Raw genomic sequence first — 20,307 nt, forward strand, 5'->3', positions numbered from 1 at the left:
TGCCATGGTTTAGAAAGAATGTGATAAGTCAAACAGACAGGCATGAGATTTAGAACTGCAAAAGCTGCTTTTGGGTTTCACATGTACGTAAAACAAATTCGAACACAACTAAAGGGTCTATCAAAGCAATAACCCATGAGAGGTTGTTCGTTATGGGGAGTTTACCACACGTAAAGGAACTTTAGGCGTGCCGTTTTAGGCAAGGAGCTTTAAAGTGTCTTGTTCCATTTATTTATTTGTTTTCATACCTGTATTGCAGGTCTAATGATTTTATCTCATCAATATCCATTAGTAGATGCAACCTCGTTGTAACCTCGTAACCTCTGCTTAGTTTTAAAATTGCTGAGAGAAGGTACAAACAAGCATTAAAAAATTAAAAGGAGAGAAATGCATAATAAAATCTCTAATTTTAATGAATATTCAACTACGCATAATAGCAGCTTTGCATGAGTCCAGCAGATGTCATTCCCCAAAACACACCTATTCTAATGAGCGGCTTCATTTAAGGTAAGCATGTTAGACCATTGAATTACTCACCCATGTTAAGATCCCAATTTGTGCAGCTTGCTTAACAACTCTCTATTCAGCCTTTTAATCTGGTTTCATTTCTCAAATTAATGAAATGGTAAATGTCTGAGGCTATCCTGAAACATGGGCACAACCATCCATGGACCATGAATACTTTATCATGGTAATAAACCATGCAGTTATTGAATGGGGGACCACAGGAAATTTTATTCAGTGAAAACCCATTGTAACAAATGTTCAGAGAAGTCTTTGATTCAACACATATGGACCTATTTTCATATACATTTCTTTCATCACACCCTTGCACGTAATAGTGAACACAAACAATCGATCAATTTTATTATAAGGTGAATGCATTACTTGTATTTTCTGTCATAAGGTAATGTATGATGTACCATGCCAAATTTTTTTCTAACTGCTCAGAATGACTTTTTGCCCCAAACTTTTCATGTTAAATTACATGTGTTTGTGGTAAACAACTAATTTGCATATGTAATGTATAATGTTTATCCCAACAGTCAGGGAGCATGCAAAAGATTAATACCCTACTTTATTTTAAGTGAAAATGCTTATTACCACAGAGAGCGCCTGGGGAGACTCAGATACTCATCTTTCATTAGAGCATCCACGGCTAAAAGCACTTGGCCCTGAAGTCCTGCCCCAAATCCAGCACATCTTGAAATACAATTCTGAATGCTGTCTTTGTGGTTAGGCTATCTGATACAGTGCTAATTAAATGCATCGCAGCCAGCCCCATGCTTACTCTGTGACCGCTCGTTTGTGAGGTCTCCAGTCATCCTGCTTTGACCCCTCGGCTCCAGCGTTGCTAGAGCCGGCAGAGATGGTCTCAACCCTCAAACGAGAGAGTAAGAGTCTATTACACCAGAGAAAATCAACTTAAGGGCCACAAGTAGTGGCAAACAGACCATCCGAGTCCTTCAAGATTGGTCTCCCCAGTCTTCTAAGTCTACTTTGTAAATCACGTTGAACTGCCTTATGTACGAACTGTGTTATATGTCTTGTGTGGGTACTCCAGTTAAATGTGATACTACAAGCCAACAGTCTCCAATTTGTTTTGACTGCTGTAAGTGGCAAATTAATACTGTCATGTAACCCCTCATACCCTCATGCAGCTTTTCTCTAAAACAATCTTGAGAGGAATCTTTGGCAGACATATGGCTGAAGTTTAATTAGTAATAGATATCACTCCACTAAATAAACAGTGCTCCAATATGCACATTAATAACACTTTCGAACTTCAGCAAAATCTCATTAAATGTCTTACATAAGACATACAGGAGTGTTTTTTTTTTACAGGATTTGAATTAATATTGTAATTAGGCTTATAATCCTACAATAGCAATATATAATAATAATCCTAATATTTTTTTTTACAATGTGTAGAAAGTGTTTGGACACGATAGGAATAGCCATGGTGGGATTAGACATGATAGGAATAGAATAATATTGATTAAATCGAGATAAAGTAGGAAATAAAAAGAGCAGGAGATAAATGTAAAAGATACAATCTTGGAGGTCAAGTAGAGCAAGTGTTAACAATGCTGAGGTCATGGGTTTGAGTCCCAGGAAATACAAACACAAGTTATACTGGGTAGTGGCTGAGACACTATAATACACGTCATACTGTTGGTTTTTTGCATCATAAAAAAATACAAAAATGTAATAATAACACTGATAAATGTTTGTTTGCAAAATGTTTGTTTGCACAAGTAGATGTGCACTGCAGTGCAGACATATTGTTAATGTGACAGGCAGGGTGTGCGAACTAAAAAGGAAGCGATCACGCCAAGTCTCAGGGAAAAAGGATGGTTTAATAGAAAGTGTGCAAACCAAAACCCGTGCAATAGATCCAAACTAAGGATTATAATTACCAGCGGTCAACTGGTACAAAGACAAGACATATATAGGCAAACAAACGACCCTCAGGTGAGACGGATCACGGGCTCCGCCCACCTGAGGGACGCACACGACGTCACAAAACAACAACAACAGCCGCTGTGGACGGAGGTGACCGGTAGGGGGCCGCCTCACCGTGACAGTTAAAAAATAATAACTGATTTAATTTAAAAATGCATGAACCAAATAGAAATGTATCAACAGAATGTGCACAAATGTCCAAACTTAGTAAAAACAAGCCAAAAGATAAAAACATTGACAATGTTTCTGATCTCAGAACAGTGAAATCAACAACAAATGATCAACCACTAATAGTGATCTGTGGAATTCGCTTTGGATAAGAATGTCTGAGAAATGATGAAAATGGAATTAAAGTTTCATCTAAACAAAAAGGTTGTAACCCTCTGTGATGATATGTGTGTATATCATCAAAAAGTCCTCATGTCACTATAGGGAACTCGGGAAGGCAGGGAAGACCTAAGCTCACTATAGTTGGGTAGTTGGTATGATTAATGTTTCTGTCAGTAGATCTGAGAGCTTTGGGGAACATACCTAATAATCAATTCATTGAGGTTCTGTGGAGTGAGACCATGAAGCATTTGAAGACCATTAATAATATTTTCAAATGAATTCTGAAAGACACAGGTGTCCAGTCCACCTGACGAGGGATGAGGTGGAAGACGCTGCCTCGTTCGTGTGCATGTCACAGTTCTCACCGCAGTAATGGAGACAGAGATGGAGATGGGTAGATGGACAGAGATGGAGTTGGGTAGATGGACAGAGATGGAGATGGGTAGATGGACAGAGATGGAGATGGGTAGATGGACAGAGATGGAGATGGGTAGATGGACAGAGATGGAGTTGGGTAGATGGACAGAGATGGAGTTGGGTAGATGGACAGAGATGGAGATGGGTAGATGGACAGAGATGGAGATGGGTAGATGGACAGAGATGGAGTTGGGTAGATGGACAGAGATGGAGATGGGTAGATGGACAGAGATGGAGATGGGTAGATGGACAGAGATGGAGATGGGTAGATGGACAGAGATGGAGATGGGTAGATGGACAGAGATGGAGATGGGTAGATGGACAGAGATGGAGATGGGTAGATGGACAGAGATGGAGATGGGTAGATGGACAGAGATAGAGATGGGTAGATGGACAGAGATGGAGTTGGGTAGATGGACAGAGATGGAGATGGGTAGATGGACAGAGATGGAGATGGGTAGATGGACAGAGATGGAGATGGGTAGATGGACAGAGATGGAGATGGGTAGATGGACAGAGATGGAGATGGGTAGATGGACAGAGATGGAGATGGGTAGATGGACAGAGATGGAGCTCTTTGGTAGGCCAGGAAGAAGAGTGTTAGTTTGACACAAAGCATGTGAAGGCAAAACTTTGTGTTTGTAGTTTAATAAAATGTATATACATAATTTACAGCATCATATTCGAACATGTCATTTTCATTTGATTAATCTCACATCCTGGAAGAGGCCACAAGAAGACATTTTTTAATGAATGGGTCCATCTTCACATCTTTTACTCTTACATCCTGTGTTATGACTTGAATTAATGAATGAATTAATAAGTAAAGGAATTATGCAACATGCAAACGAATAATTAAATACATGCATACTTGCATACATTTAGACTATACACAGCTCAGCATCTATACTAGTGATACACTTTCTTGCCAATCTTTATTACTCATTTCAGAAATTGAACTACACACACGCACACACACACACACACACACACACACACACACACACACACACACACACACACACACACACACGCATGCATATGCACAAATAATGCAATGCAAAAGAAATATTAAGATAATATGCTTTTGTAAGGTTGTCACAAATTGAGATTACACATCACTTCTGCTTTGAATATATTTCTATCATCTGTAATATTACCTGTCTCTGGCATATTTAAATAAATTACTATATGATGGGAAAATCTTGCCTTTCTGTACAACATTCACAAGATGCCCAGAAAAATCTTCAGTTTTGTTGAATATCAAAGAACAGACACCTTTGAAAAAAAAAAAAAAAACACCATGTGTTTGTATTCAGTTACTCAGGTGCAGCACTATTTCAAAAGTCTTTTTTATCTCCTGTTCTTGCAGTCTGCATGAGGTTCAGAACTGTATGTAGTCTAAAAACCAACCAACAGTTGCGAGAGTTCTGACAAAACGAGACATACAGCAGTATTATTTTCCAATTTCAGGCTCTTGAGGGCGCGTCAACGTAAAGCAGTGGAGAAGGCCGTGAGCTGCCTTCGCATTCAGGTCAAGCCGTAGATTTGTTCGAAGCTTTTGAGGCCGGGACTCGCAGGCTGCCTCTCTAGGGCGGGTTCTTCCCTCCACTGTCCCTCTGTTACGTGCACCAACCACACGAGCACCCGCAGGGATGTGGGACAGAGCCGTGGTTTCAGCATCACGTGGAAACCATCCTCAATGCCGCATAACCTCTAAAACTCAAATATATTTCTGTAGCGTTTTTTTTTTACAACACGTATTGTGAAAAAGCAGCTTTGCAGAAATGAGCTTAACAGGAAAATCTGGGCCCTGCCAGCTAATGAGTAAGTCAAAAGTGACAGTGGCAGAGAAAATCTCCATAAGAGCTAGAGGAGGAAAACGGGAGAGGAAACAACGCTCAGAAGGAGAACCAAGACTCCTCCGTTTGACACCAGATGGCAAACTAATAACACGAAATCAACAAAGCTGCTTTCTTTGTGATGTTATAATAAATGACTAACGAAACAAACATTGGATGAAGAAGCTGGTAGGCAGGAGTGTTGAGATGAATCAGGGAGAACCACTGAGCAGATCCAGTCAGGGTGTGTACGTGCACCACCTGAACACAGTGTGCTAAGGAAGGTGGTGATGGGCTATTCACTAAGGTCTCCATGACACCCAGGCACAGTCTTTAATCTCATCAGCAGGGTAAGTGGCACACGCAGACGATCCTATCAGGCAGAGCTGGAGGGTCAGTTGCACATGCTGGTGACTCCGTGGCGCTCATGCCGATTCAGAGGGCAGACGGGCAGGAATAATCCGTCGGGGTCGATCTCGCATCCGAGCGGACAGAATTGGGGAGCACAGCTCGGCAAAGAAAAACAAAAACTCAGACGTTTAGCTGAGTTCGGCACGCGCCGGATAATGACATGTGTATATAGATGATTAATTGCACGCAGGAGATACAACAGCAGACAAAGCTGTAACTGCTTTGCTGGAAAAAGAAGGCCAGAAGGTAGCACAGGCAGGTGGGCTCCCCGAGACACCAGCACCCCTCTGTTTCGCCATCAAAAAAACCCGCGCGAGCGCATGAGAACAGCGGGACCACAGCTACGACGTCTCGCCTTACCTTAATTCTGCTTGTCCACCAACCCCAAGATCCGCGCCATTTGTCTAACAGCAAAACTAATTTACAAAAGCTTGAGCAAAGAAATAAAGTTAACAATCCAGGCTCAAACTGAGACCGGGTTTGAGTCCCCAACATTGGTGGCAAGGTTATTTCAGAGCTGGGAGGATTTGTATGAAAAAAGGTTTTACACTGCCGTAGCTTGCATTATTCTATGTACTAATACATAAATATGATAGGGTTATAGTTGGAAATACGTTGGATTAAGCCATTTAAAGCTTTATATGTCAGCAGTATAATTTTGAAATCAATACAGAATGTAACATGGAGACAATGTTGTATTGATTATATTTGATCAAAATGGTCAAACTTTGGTTCTTTGGTAAGGATTCTAACTGCCTTATTCAGTTCCAACTGAAGTCTGTTTAAACATTTACCAGAAACATCCAATTAGCAAGACACTAGTTACAATAGTCCAGTGTTAACATAATAAAAATGTGAAAGATGAAGGAATACCATAAATATTATTACCTATAAATGAATTGAATTGAATTTACATATTGTAACATATAGGCTATTGATGAACATATGTGGATATAGTGGTCCATGCACAGAACCTTGAGGTATGGTATGAATGGATGCTTCACTGTTAACATCCACAAAGCAGTTCCTAGCAGTCAGGTAAAACCTGACCTAAGGGCTTTTGCAGCAATGTTTTCAAGCCTTCCTATCAGGGTAATCAGATCTATTGTGTCGAATGCTGCTACTAAAGTGTCGAATGCTGCTACTAAAGTAAAAGTAGAACATTCATTGGGGAGAAACCAGAGATCATCTTAGTGGTCTTCACTGTCTGTCTTTCAACTGTAACACAACCTGTATCCTGACAAAAATTGTTCACAAATGTGATTGCATTATGGCAAGTGTGAGCTTAGTTGTGGTTTGACAGCTTTCTCAAAAGTCTTTAATGCAATTTGAGGATTTGAAACAAGTATTTTTGGCATACAGCCTAGACTAATAGAAGCGTGGACTATTGCTAAATGATGCCGGACTATTTCAGGTGCCATTTCTTTAAGTTACCTCAAAGGAATTGGACCACGAAAGCAAGCAGAAGCTTTAGAGAAGGAAATCATTTTAAGTATCTCCATCCCAGCTCCATCTGTAGAAGTGGAGTAAAAACACAATGTCCTGCCTTACTGCTGTAGCACATTGGTTTTGCAAGGAGGCAGATTTGTCAGGGGTTAAATGAGCTCTTTTAGTATTTGCGTAATAGTTTTTTTGAGTTTTAACAACATTATCAAAACAAAGTCAATTAAAATACCCTGAGATGTGGTGACAGGTGTACAAATTGTTTATATCACTTTAGCACACATTATAGAATGATAGAAAGCCTGGAGACTTGTGATCTTAAGCAGTCATTTACAATCACTGCTATTGTAGTAATATGGCTTAGCACATTTCAGTGGGCAGCAGGAGAGAAGGCATCACACCATGATGCTACCAATTATGCCACAATATTACTTCCAAACTCACACATGAAGTTTCCAACTTCCCTGCAGTGGGCCAAACAGACGCCCACAACCTTGAGATTAAACATTTCAGCAGCTGATCAGCTCGTTTGTCTGATTTTAGACAAGATGTGCTGTTTGGCTCTGCTTCCGCGATAAATCACAACACGCCCCGATAAAATGTCTGTCGGCGAACTGTCCGTCATCCGTCTGACCCAGCCGTCCTGTGGCACGGTTCCTGCCTACGCTTTAACCCTAACATGCAACCAAGGGCGCGTGAGCATTGCAGATCAGATTTCTTGTCCATGCTCCTGACTATTGAGTGCAAACCAGCTTTCAGTTGATCTCCACATCCCTGGGGTGTGTGAAGGGCACCACGTGTTCTACAACCTACACAGCCCTCTCACCAGCCCTTTCTCTCATATCATCAAGCACTGCACTGCAACAATAACAACAAGGCACTCGAGAAGTCAACACAATCAAAATTGGAAACCAGAAATGTTCTTCGGCATTTCTGACACATATATATATACCAGTGTTAGCAATGTGAAATCCTAAGGGGAGGGGGGTTGGGGTTGAACATACCCTATTCGTTCAAGGTCACCCTGATTGGGAAACACAGCTGCGCGCACTTTGTACAACTGGTCAATGCAGCTCGTTCAGATTCTTGGCATGTCAGGGTCACAAAAACATGCACGCGCACGGCGGAAAGACGGCACGACACGCGAGAGAAAAGATAAGCGCGCGCGGCATACACGCAGACGAGGAAACGCGACGCGCGGCCGCGGAAATTCCCGGCGTTCCGCCGCAAAACCATCTTTTCAGGGATCTGAGAGGCAATGAGAACCGTAAATGACTTTCAATAGTATGTTAATCCTTCCCAGGGCTACATCTGAAGCAATCCGACCTACGCTTGCCTATTGGTCCTTACTGGCTTTACAACTGATAGAACAGTTCAGACCAGTTCCCCATAAGCCGTTTTTAAATTGGAAGGCAGTCCCTCATAAAACGATGAGTTGATAGGAATATTATTCGGTCCATTCCACGGGGCTCACTCAGGCGTGGTAGGAGGGTACTTCAGGCCCACTTCAGAAGCCCTAAACACAGATGCAATGATTAGTGTTTCATATTACAGACAGTCCTCCATCAGGCCCGTCTAAAACATACTGTAAGGGTTAGACTTAAATACCGTTAAGAAAACAAAATGTTTCTACAAAACAACAACCAGAGCGATGCAACTTTTTTTACCATCACTTTAATTAACTTAGAATGTTTTGTTTTTCCATTGATCGTTTGCAATGTTGCTGTTTAACTAAAAGATTCGTTATTTAAGATGGGAGATGGATATTCTGGAGAGGAAATACTCATTCCCGGCAGCGCAGGCCAACATCCATCACAGACCTCACACACGCCCAATGGGAATGCTGTCTAATGCCCTGGGCGGAGGAAGAGGAAATCAATTGCATAGGAATATGGGCGATGGATATGTTCAAGCCAAATAGGCCATAAATTTATCATTAGCCAATCAGGATCAAGGGTTCAACTATGTTAATTAAACGGCACTCACAGTAAACAGTTTCTATCTGTATGGAAGCATTATGAACAGGGCACAAATGAACACCTTTGTAAATTATTTGTGTACTTTGGCAGGAACTTCACAAACGTGGCCAGTCTCCCTGGGCTTGTGCATCTGGCCATCTGCATTTTCTGTGGATTTATGAAAATGACAACACTGCAGTCGGAACAACAACAAAAACAAAAAAAGATTAATTAATATTCATTGATTAACATTCCGTTTTTGATTACAATTTAAGCCTCCTCGCTACACCGGCCATGCATGGTTCAGTAGAAGCGAGTCTCCTCGCAAACCTCTGTGCAAACACCGTAAGATCCCCCTTGACGCTAATCACACTAGCAGGAGTAAACAGAGTTACAGGAACCTAAAGTCTCATGAAAAGGAGGCGGTTGTTGTGGGCGTGGCCTACAGATTGCATTCCTCAACTGTAAACAGTGTGGCTGTAGTCAGTCTTAGCTGGTGATGAATGTAGTCACATCCACTTCCCTAATGGAAAAAAGAATGACTATTCTAGACCAGGACACACACACACACACACACACACACACACACACACCAGAAACTATCAAATTAATTTCTGAAGCAGAACAGTTTAATTCCAAATCTTTTATTCAGTCCTGACCCAGTGCCAACGTATTTTTAATCAAGATGAATGGTGATGACTTTTCTCTCCAGTGTGTTTGGATCGGTCCGGGTGAAATGCGTGGCCCCCTTTGTCGGTGATTGCTTCTGGAAACGGACGGAGTGCGGTGCTTCTACAAACACCTGAGTGCTTCTCCTGACACGTTCCTCAAGGTTCCCGCATGGATATTGTTGTTCCTTGCAGATACCACTGCAGCTCTTTCGCAAGAAGCATAAGCAGGAGCTTACAAAAGCGCCTCCGTCCGCTCGACCGCTCCTTGCGGGAGGCTAATCCCACCAAACCCACCCCACCGCCGGGCCACGCCGGAGTTCGATGTCAAATCTCCACCACCCTGTATGAGAAGAAAGAAATAATCCTGCAGCAGCGGGACTCTTCCAAGCTGCCGTAGCGATCTGCAGGGCCGGCAGACGGACCGGCCTGCCGGAGCGGAGGCGAGACGTATCAGCGCTGCCCGACTCGCTGGGCCCGCAACGTGACTGGTGATGAGCAAGACTTTTACTGCAGGCCAGTGATGATGTGTGAGCCCACACCACACCCTCCTGCATTCAGTCATTTCACAGCAGAGCCCAGACAGATTACTCCTGTCAATGCCGCCATATAGAAGATTGGAGACCCCCTCAAAGTATTTGTAAAATCTCTCAATTTTTACCCACTCTCTCTTGAACTTTCTCTCCCTTTGTCTTCTCTCTCTCTCTCTCTCTCTGTGTGTGTCTTAACTCCACTTTCCTTTTCATAGTCAAAAGAAAAAATGGGAACAAAATTGCTTTTCCATTAAAACTCTCCCTATTTGCAATTGGTTACAGAGAACGGGAGCGTAATAAATAATAACTTAACTAGATATAAATATTCTGTATTCCCATGATGACTCTGTATTACAATAATTTAAATGAACTTGGAACTCTTTTTTTCTTAATAATGAACTATGAATTCTGTCAGCTGTTTAGGAAGTTCCGAAAGCATTCTGTGCATGCTTAAACCATGCACAATTTTAATACAAAGATCACATGCTGGCTCCTTACAGATTACTTTCGCAGTCACTGATTACACATACAAATTAATTCATATATAGGACACTATTATAAACTCTTATGCAAGAGATGTTATAAATATCATTAGCATAATGATAAACAACCAAGAGAATGATGATAATCTACAAAAACAAAATGTGGCATATAGCTCATTCCAAAAATTTGCACATCCTGATAGACTGTCCATCTTCAAGTGTTCAAATGTGCAGGGTGAAGTGAGTTGACGAATGAACCGTTAATGTAGTTAATGCAGTTAGTTCCCTGTCTTCTCATTGGTCACCCGTGTGCAACATGCCAATCAATGGTTATACAGTATAAAATGAATGATAAGGCTTGACCGTATGATTAAATTGGACCTTATAATAACTTTCAACAGTACTTACTCTGAAGAACACTCATAACTACTGCTAACCACAAATATTCCATAATATAAATAACCATACCAATAGCATACAAGTCATTTTTTCTTCCACTGTCTAAAGAAGCCAGATGAAATAGTTCAAAAGCCTTTAGTAGCCAACAAGTGCACTGTGTTTTGTTTCAGAGTCACAGACAGTCATGCAGATGACAGCAGAATGCCAATCAGAGTGACAGTCCAGTCAAACCTGAAACAACCTTCATACTTTCCTGGTCCAAGTGATGAATCACAAGTCTTCCTCTTTTACACATTTAAATGAAAAATCAGTATCATCAATGCACATAGTATTTGCTATTCATTTCGTTTTCCCCTCAATTATATATATTATTTACCTTATGTGGTAATATAACAAAATTATTGACACCGCTGTAACATACCACATCTCTGAAATCGTACACAGACACAGACATCAGAAAGAAACTGTCAGGGTAGGACGCAGTCTCCTGTCTCACTCCTGCAAAGCACCATAAAATAACTGAGAGTCTAAAAACAAAAAGTCACAGAGGAAAAGCTCCTAGCATGTCAAACTCGTGCTTGGTAAGCGTCTACATCAGTTTCGTCACAGGACTTTACCACTACCAGAAGTACACTGGCATCCTCATAGGGCTTACACTCTCATACCTTCTCTTACCATTCTGATTGGATGGAAACCGATTGGAACAGGAAACATAGCAGTGAGAAGATAACTTGGGTTTGAGGACCGGTGGTTGGCCAGTCTCTTGAAAGCTTACATCACCCCATATGACAAAATAAACAGTGCTGAGTGCTACCCTGAACTGCAGCAATCAGTCATGCCGTGCATCAGCAAATACCAGCAGATGTGCTGGGCTTCGAGGCCCATGGACAACCCCTCGCTGATGAATTGCAGCATGCGGCGTGATGTTTCTCCAGCTGTGGCCCAGCATCTCCACCATTCCTCTGCATCCTGCGATGTTCGTTCATCACTACGTTGTGGACTAACGGAGTCCTGCCCGATCAGCTCGGAGGAACACAGCTGGGATGCCATTTGTATCAAGGTCTGGATGTGAATTTAAAAAAATGAAATTACTAGGAAGAGTTAGAAAGATACTGAAGCTTTCTTTGTGATACTCCTTACACCTTTGTGTACGACAAGTATGGTCATTATACTGTGGTCCAGCATGGAGAATCAGATCCTCCTACATGCATGATTACCACATCTCCCTTATACATCGGCTGTTTCTCTGAAATGGCACGTGATATATCTTCCTCCTGGATATCAGGTGCCTTCTCAGCAAGTGATTGATGGGAAATACAGAAGAGTGGTGCATGTTCAGAAGCATCTCATTATCCTCTGGAATATATGGTTCTGGATATCTTATGGCCTACACCATCTTGACAAGTGCATCTCTTATAGTGGGATGTACAGTTAGTTTCACCCACCAGTCCCTGGTCTACTCACATCCGTACAAACAAACAGCTCACACACACTGTCATCTTATTGTCTTGGGAGCCAAAAGTCCAGATTTACTCCTACTTCTCAGTCCAGGATATTCTGGAACAATTCTCAAAGCTCTGTATCACAAAGAGCATCATTAAGTGGAAGTATCCCACTGTCCATGCTCTCTCTCTCTCTCTCTCTCTCTCTCTCTCTCTCTCTCTCTCTCTCTCTATCTATCTATCTATCTTGCTCTCTCTCTCTCTCTCTATCTATCTATCTATCTATCTATCTTGCTCTCTCTCTCTCTCTCTCTCTCTATCTATCTATCTATCTCTCTCTCTCTCTCTCTCTCTCTCTCTCTCTCCCCTTTTTTAAAGATGATCTTAACATGATAATGCATTCGGGAATCGGAGTCCTGATGGTTTCTTCTACTGTGACCCAGTTTTTAAATCTGGGAAATGAACAACAAGTTTTGACTAATTGTGCTTGTTTAGTAAAAGGTTGTTGTAGTTAATCAGTACTTCGAGTGTTACATGATTCATATATATGCAAAATAGGCACAAGTAATTCCCCAATGACTATTGCACTTAAATAATTTTGAAAGAACTTGAATGGCAAATTGACTTGAAGCTTGTAGGATGCATGTAAAACCATGCAGGTCTGGTTTATTATCTCTATGTGTGTGCCTGTGGTCGTGGTGCATAAGCAACTGGATTAAAGATAATAATAATAATAATAATAATAATAATAATAATAATAATAATAATAATAATAATAATTCACATCCATAATATTTGGCCAATCAACGATCTTGAGGTCAGACAGTGGCAGTGATGAACTGAGCGGAGGACGGTTAACACGTTTAACAGCATAAGCCAGAAGCAACTGCGTGTTTATGCAATGCTTTTCAATGACACATGTACCATATACCGTGGCCAGTGTGCAGAAGGCGTCTCTAATAAAGTGGCTGGTGATAGTATAATAAATAAGATCCGTGATCTAATATTGGAGCCTACTTGTCTGGGATTGAAAAATGAACCTGCTAATGAGAGGAAATCGTTGGCAGTACATGTGATTCTAAACAAATGATAAAAGCTCTTTCGTTCTTCAATCATGAGTCGTGTCTGCCATCTAGTGGTCACAGTCAGTCATGCGAGCAATATCGTAATTATATCTTCTCTTTACCTCAAACAAGACATTTTATCCTTAGTTGATAAGAAATATCAAGTAATCAAGCAAATCGAAACAGCACACAAGCAAAACACATTTCTGCGGCGAAATCCACACCACAATGAGTTGGCTATTATTATGTATCTTCTAAATGCTTAAAACCAGCCAGAGAAGATGGATCCCACAGAAATACAGGCATGAGTCTTCTCCACACCCAATTATTTACCATGGCATTGCAAATTTAAACACTTCACAAATGCTTAATGTGGTTACAATGGGTGTGTTTCGGCTGGAAAAAATATATAAAAAATATCTCCATTAGGCTACAAAAGCTATAAAACTTGTACATATTTTTTACACAAGAGCAGTTGCTCCAATGACATTAATCTCTGGGAAAAAAAAGAAACCACTGCAAAATTGATCCGTTTCTCTGGTTGTACTCTTTCATTTAAAAGATGTGTTTGCAAAGGAAACAAGTTCATGTTGGTGAATATAGGTCTCACCTCCATAATCATAATAAATAAACGTGTCCGCCCGCGTGAGAGGAAGAGGCGGGATTACAGCGCTAGGCCACGCCTCTTCGCGGAAGTCACTGTTTGAGAGCGTCGCGTGCTAGAATGGGCACACAAACAGTCCTTCCAGCACTTTATATCTTTGCCGTGTTGTTCAATGTCATTTCAGGGGACAAGTACGTTATAGATGACACCGTAGGATTAGGACGAGCGTTTGATGGTGTTGGTGGATTAAGCGGTGGAGGAGTAAGTCTGAGGCTGGGTCTGAAATGGTTTGCTTGTTTACTTCTAGGTATCGACACAGAAAGGCGAACGTGTATGGGATAATCTCATATATAATCTCATATATACACCAACCACTGTTCCAGATTGGGGGGTTAGAAAAGGGACACTGAGGATTTATTAAAACCAAATGAAGCCATTTATTGTGTCTTCCTTGTTCTACGTGCAGGCAACATCTCGCTTACTTGTGAATTATGATGAGCCATACAGGAGTCAAATTCTGGATTACCTTTTTAAGGTAACTGAGATTTGTAAGTGAATTTAACCGTATGAGGATGTCGAATTATATATGATATGTAAGTATCTAGATAAATAAGTAGGTAAATGTGCAAATAAATAACGTCCATTCTCTTATACCTGTCATTTTAGCCCAACTTTGGGGCTTCTTTACAAATCCTGAAAGTTGAAATTGGAGGCGATGCACAGACAACAGGTGGGTGATCCCGAACACCGGGCTGTACTGAACTGTTCTGGAAAAGTACTAAAACTGCTCACACGGGAATACTAACCACTAAATGGACATTGCACTGCTGCAGATGGCACTGAGCCCTCTCACATGCACTACGAGAACGACGAGAACTTCTTCAGGGGATACGAGTGGTGGCTGATGAAGGAGGCCAAGAAGAGGAACCCCAACATCACACTGATCGGTCTCTTGCATTCATTCATTGAAATCAAACATACTTTAATGCATGACATTGTACCTGCATTTGCATTTAATCTTTGTCTAGCCTGCACATTACCCGAGGAGAACTTTAATTAGCAGGTTTGGGCTTTGGTGTTTTCTAGGTTTGCCGTGGGCATTTCCAGGATGGGTAGGGCATGGGGAGAACTGGCCCTTTGACTTCCCTGATATTACCGTTTCTTACGTTGTCTCCTGGATTACTGGAGCTAAGCAGAACCATGACCTTGACATTGATTATGTGGGGGTAATTACAGCTTCTTTTTCATCATTTCATAATTATTATTGATCATTTTAAGTGTAATTTTAAGGTCATTTTAAACTCTAAGTGGATCATTTGGCTTTTTATGCAGATATGGAATGAAAGGAATTTTAACAGCAAATATATAAAGGTAACCCAAGCACCAAATTGAAATTGATTGTTGCTTAAAAAAAAATTATTAAAATAAAACATACAGCATAATGAAGCTTTTATTACACATCACATGGCTGTATTTTGGATGTCTGTAGCTGTCTCAGAGACTAGTGCTCTGTTAGGGCTTGACCCGAAGGACTGAAAAAACATTCAGTCTTAAGGGTCCTGACTTAACTGTAGTCTTAGTATCAGTGGGGTTTTTTTGCTCTGGGTTCCCCTCATCTGACAATGAGGCAGTTAATCCCAACCCAGCTGAATAATCTGTTTCCCAGAGCACTTGTGTAACAGGACTCTAGCTGAACTTTGTCCCTTGACTATAAGATACTTTGTTCTAAAAAGGTAATTTGTGCCATAATCTTGTCAGGTGCATGTAGTTAGAATCGCATGCCTTCCTGTTTATTATATATTAGGTCTTTATGCAACACTGTATCTTTCTTGGCTTTGAGTGTGACTTCCACCCTGTGACCTCTGTTTTCAGCTTTTGCGATACACCCTGGACAAGATTGGTCTGGAGAGGGTCAGAATCATTGCCAGTGACAACCAATGGGAGCCAATAACCTTTGTTATGCTTCTGGATAAAGAGTTGCGTGACGCTGTGGATGTTATTGGGTAGTGTATCCTGATGCAACCACCTTGGCCTCCCAGCCAAAGCAAATACACAGGAGAACAAGTGTATTCTGAAACTTCTACATTTCAAGTCAAATTTATGTGTATTATGTGGGGTTTTTTTTTTATTTTTTATTTTTTTTATAAACCTGTTCTCACAAAGCAGCTTTACAGAACTGAGCAACACAGTCAATCCGCATCCTGTTTCATAATCGGAAGGCTTAAAATCATTCTTACAGGAAATGCAAGGAGCCATTTCCTCTGGTCTGTTTTACAGGGCACATTACCCAGGAACCACCACGTTACCAGAGGCGCTGAAGACGGGCAAGACACTGTGGGCCTCTGAGGACTACAGCACTTTCAACGATGACGTGGGCGGAGGCTGCTGGGCTCGCATCATCAACCAGAACTACGTCAATGGCAGGATGACCGCGTACGAATGCTTCGCTTTTTCACAGACAACATGCTAAATCAGGCGTCTGTTTTTGCTCCACGATAATGGGGGTGTGTCGGATTAAAAATGTTTCTGGCTAGGAAGGTGAAGTTGTCAATTAAATGTGTCGGTGTTGTAATGTTAATAAAACGTGTTAATATCGTATGCGTGTTCTTAGCACCATTGCCTGGAACCTGATCGCCAGCTATTATCAGGATCTTCCCTTTGGAAGAGATGGCCTGATGACCGCTGAAGAACCATGGAGCAACAATTATGTTGTGGAGTCCCCCATTTGGATAACTGGTAACTCGGACATTTAATTTGAAGAACTTGCCCTAAAATGCCTCTCCAGTGATGAAGCACTTAACAGTGAATTCTTGTCATCTAGCACATACCACCCAGTTTACTCAACCTGGCTGGAAGTATCTGCGGACCGTAGGACACCTGAACCACGGGGGGAGTTATGTCGCTTTGACTGACCAGGAAGGAAATCTCACTATAGTAATTGAGACCATGGTAAGATCTGTGATTATTAGCATGATTTGCTTCTCGTGTAGTAATGGAGCCGTTATGAATCACTACAGATGTTGTTGTTTGTTTCATCCCAGAGCCACAATCACTCTGTGTGTATACGACCTCCTTTGCGTCCTTATAAAGTCACTCCTCAGACAGCTGTGTTCTCCCTGAAGGGATCGTTTGTAAGTATTGTTGAAGTTCAGACTGTTGTCGAGCTCCTTAATGAGACTGGCCCTTACTGGAAGTCCTTGTTGCAGGCTTTAATCAAAGAGCTGCAGGTATGGCACTCAAAGTTCAATTTTGAAACGAAGAAGCCGGTCTTCTTCCAAAAACTGAATCCCATCAAGGTAAATTACCCTCGAAACCAGTAATTATTTCATTACAAATGGTAACATTTTAGTTCAATGGATAATGTTTGAATATTCACAACCAAAACTGTTTGGGTATAGTCTTTTAAGATCTTACACTTTCTTTGCACTTTTTCAGTATGTGGGTTTTTTTTTGACATTTCATCTGAACTAGTGGTATTTTTTGCTTCGTACTATAGATATGAACATGATGTAAAGGTATAATGGGGTACGGCCGTGTGAAATATGAATTCCAGGTGTCTAATGGATCATTTACCTTGGACCTCGATGTTGATGAAGTTTACACAGTAACTACAATAACCACAGGGCTAAAGGGCAGTTACCCAGAACCCCCTCCATCAGCGCCCTTCCCTAAAACCTATAAAGATGATTTCAATGTCCGTAAGTGTTCTATCTTCACTTGGTATACAAAGGTCTCTCACACAGTGTCAAACCTTCAAATACTTTGGATTAATTTTGTCATGTGGTGAGATGAGTGGTGAGTAATATCAAGTTTCTTTTCACACTTTATCTTTCCAAAAGAAACCCCTGTTTTCTCTGAGGCGCCTAACTTCGCCGATCAGACCGGGGTGTTTGAGTACTTTGTTAACCTGACCGATCCGGGTCCACACGTCTACACCCTGCGGCAGGTGGTGACTCAGAGGCCCGTCACTTGGGTTGCAGATGCTGATCAAACCATCAGCATTATTGGAGATTACAACTGGTATGTACAGGGAGTTTTGAGTTGAGCTGTTGTTGTGCTGAAGAATAAGGTCTGGTCTAGTCTGTTGATTGTAGACACACCTTCCTTTTGTTCTTATTAATATTTTATGATGATAAATGGGCAGAAGAGGGGATTTTAAAATGGGGGGGGGAAGGATCCACAAAACAGCCTTTGATGTCCTGAAACACTTCACAGGCACGACGTGGATGTCTCGTGTGATGTGTACATGGAGAAGAAGAATGGAGGTGTGTTTGTGGCAGCTCGGGTGAATAAAGGTGGGGGTTCAGTCAGGAGCACCAAGGGGATCTTCTTCTGGGTATTTGCGGATGGCACATTCCAAGTCACGAATGATCTAAGTAAGTAAAGCAAGAGTTTTACTTTGAGCTCAGAATTGGTGTCAAACTAACAATCTGTTTAGGACCGCAATTATCATGCATTTTTATTGATAATTACTGGTCAATTCTGAGGTTCACCCATTTTACATGTAGCTTGTCACGCTACATGTCTCAGATTTCTTGATGCTTGGATCACTTTTACTGCCAGGATCAAAAAACATTACTATTATGTCAGTAATAAGAGTCCTCTGGTCTTTGAGGCCCCAACCCAAATTGAAGTGAGAATGTAATTAGTTATAAATTTAAGATTGCTAATATAACACTAATGTTATATAATGTTATATTGAGAGCGTTCCTTCTTACTACTTTTATACAATTGTTAAACTGTTTGTTTTTAAAGTAGAGACCCAATTTCTGTTATTATTTTTTATTATTATGTTTATTCAATAGGTGGAAAAGTTATTTTGGTTGAGGGACTATCTCCAACCAGAGCACATGTTTGGTACAGCCTGTCCCTGTCTGTAAAGGTTTGTTGAATCTTGTAATATTCAGAGGTCCATATTTTTTATCAGAACTTTCTATATCTTTTCGTTGCTTATTGGATAGTGGAATAACTGAATAATGTCTTGTTCTCTGTTTCCAGGGTAATTTTGCCTCTGGAAAACTCGATGGTTATGAGCTCTGGAACAGTGTGGTTTTCCTGAAGCCGAAAAATGGCTGGGGCGCTATAGGAACAAGCACGTTTGAATTGGCCCAGTTTGATAACTTTGTTATTGGGCCCTGATTGGTATTATACATTTTGCCCGCAGAAACTAAGTTTTGTAGATATTGACAGATACTCAGGGTTTTCTTTTTAAGATCTCACTTCTGCATAACTGAGTCATGATTCACTGGTACAATAATAATGTTTAATTGAGCATTTGTGTGTGAGTGCGTGTAGATTTTTTTTGTGATAGTACTCATGGTGACCTCATGAACTTGATTATGATCTGCACATTCCAAAGTTCAGAACGTCGTCAATAACATTCATAATAAAAAAATTGGTCAGTATGTTGCAATAACAATAATGGATATGTTTTGTATTCCTGTGCAATGCTTAAGAGTATGATGAGGTTACTTAAATAAATAAAAAGCTGGTCTGAAGGGCTTTTGACAGCAGTTAGTCATTAACCTTTGACCTGGCAGACATGCACTATTGTGGATTATAAAAGGTGGATTACTGATGTTGAGCACTGCATGTACAATGTAAAAATGAATGTTTGATACATAAACATATTTATTCAAAGTGTCTATTATCATTTCTAACTTTCTGTTTATGTGTGTGTGGGGGGGGTGTTCTGCCATTATTATATAATGCATGTATGTACACCATTACGATGAAAAGCACTTTGTAAGTCGCTCTGGATAAGAGCGTCTGCTAAATGCTGTAAATGTAAATTAAAGAATTGCACACCAAGATCTGGACCACGGTAACTTTGGTATTTGGCCCCACATATTTGCAGTTATAAAATGGAATGTGAAAACAGTGATGTTTTAATAACTTTCTGGCGAGTTCATAAATCAGATACCGGCTGTCGAATGTTGACACACTAGTGTCGGCTCAGCGTCCAGTGGGCTGGCTGGCAGTAACCGCTGGATGCTCAACTAGACTAAAGGAATACGGCTAAATATATATTTTTGTAACGGTGTTGTTTATTTTTATGTTATAGTCCGTGTGCGTTTCATGTGAAAATACATTGATACGTATTCACTATAATTAATTACAATGACGCAAAAAAAACGGAAAAGTATAATTGCTTATGGAATAATGGTGGGAAATAAATGAAAATAGGTAGGCTTTCATAATTTGTCTTCAACGTTAAAAAGTTAAATGAGTAAAAGGGAACCGAAGCCT

General features: G+C 40.9%; 1 protein-coding gene across 1 annotated transcript; it reads left to right on the forward strand.

Annotated features, from left to right (window-relative positions):
• Window positions 1-14,119: 14,119 nt before the first annotated feature.
• Window positions 14,120-19,701, forward strand: galcb (galactosylceramidase b). Its single transcript, XM_076978762.1, has 17 exons — window positions 14,120-14,319; window positions 14,525-14,593; window positions 14,725-14,788; window positions 14,892-15,005; window positions 15,145-15,284; window positions 15,391-15,429; window positions 15,931-16,061; window positions 16,336-16,491; window positions 16,670-16,794; window positions 16,880-17,007; window positions 17,100-17,189; window positions 17,265-17,354; window positions 17,612-17,756; window positions 17,898-18,078; window positions 18,274-18,434; window positions 18,864-18,940; window positions 19,057-19,701. The coding sequence occupies exons 1-17, from the start codon at window positions 14,179-14,181 to the stop codon at window positions 19,195-19,197; spliced, it is 1,992 nt and encodes a 663-aa protein (XP_076834877.1). The 5' UTR covers window positions 14,120-14,178; the 3' UTR covers window positions 19,198-19,701.
• Window positions 19,702-20,307: the final 606 nt, after the last annotated feature.

This window comes from Brachyhypopomus gauderio, chromosome 17 (genome assembly GCF_052324685.1).
Source record: "Brachyhypopomus gauderio isolate BG-103 chromosome 17, BGAUD_0.2, whole genome shotgun sequence".
NCBI lineage: Eukaryota > Metazoa > Chordata > Actinopteri > Gymnotiformes > Hypopomidae > Brachyhypopomus > Brachyhypopomus gauderio.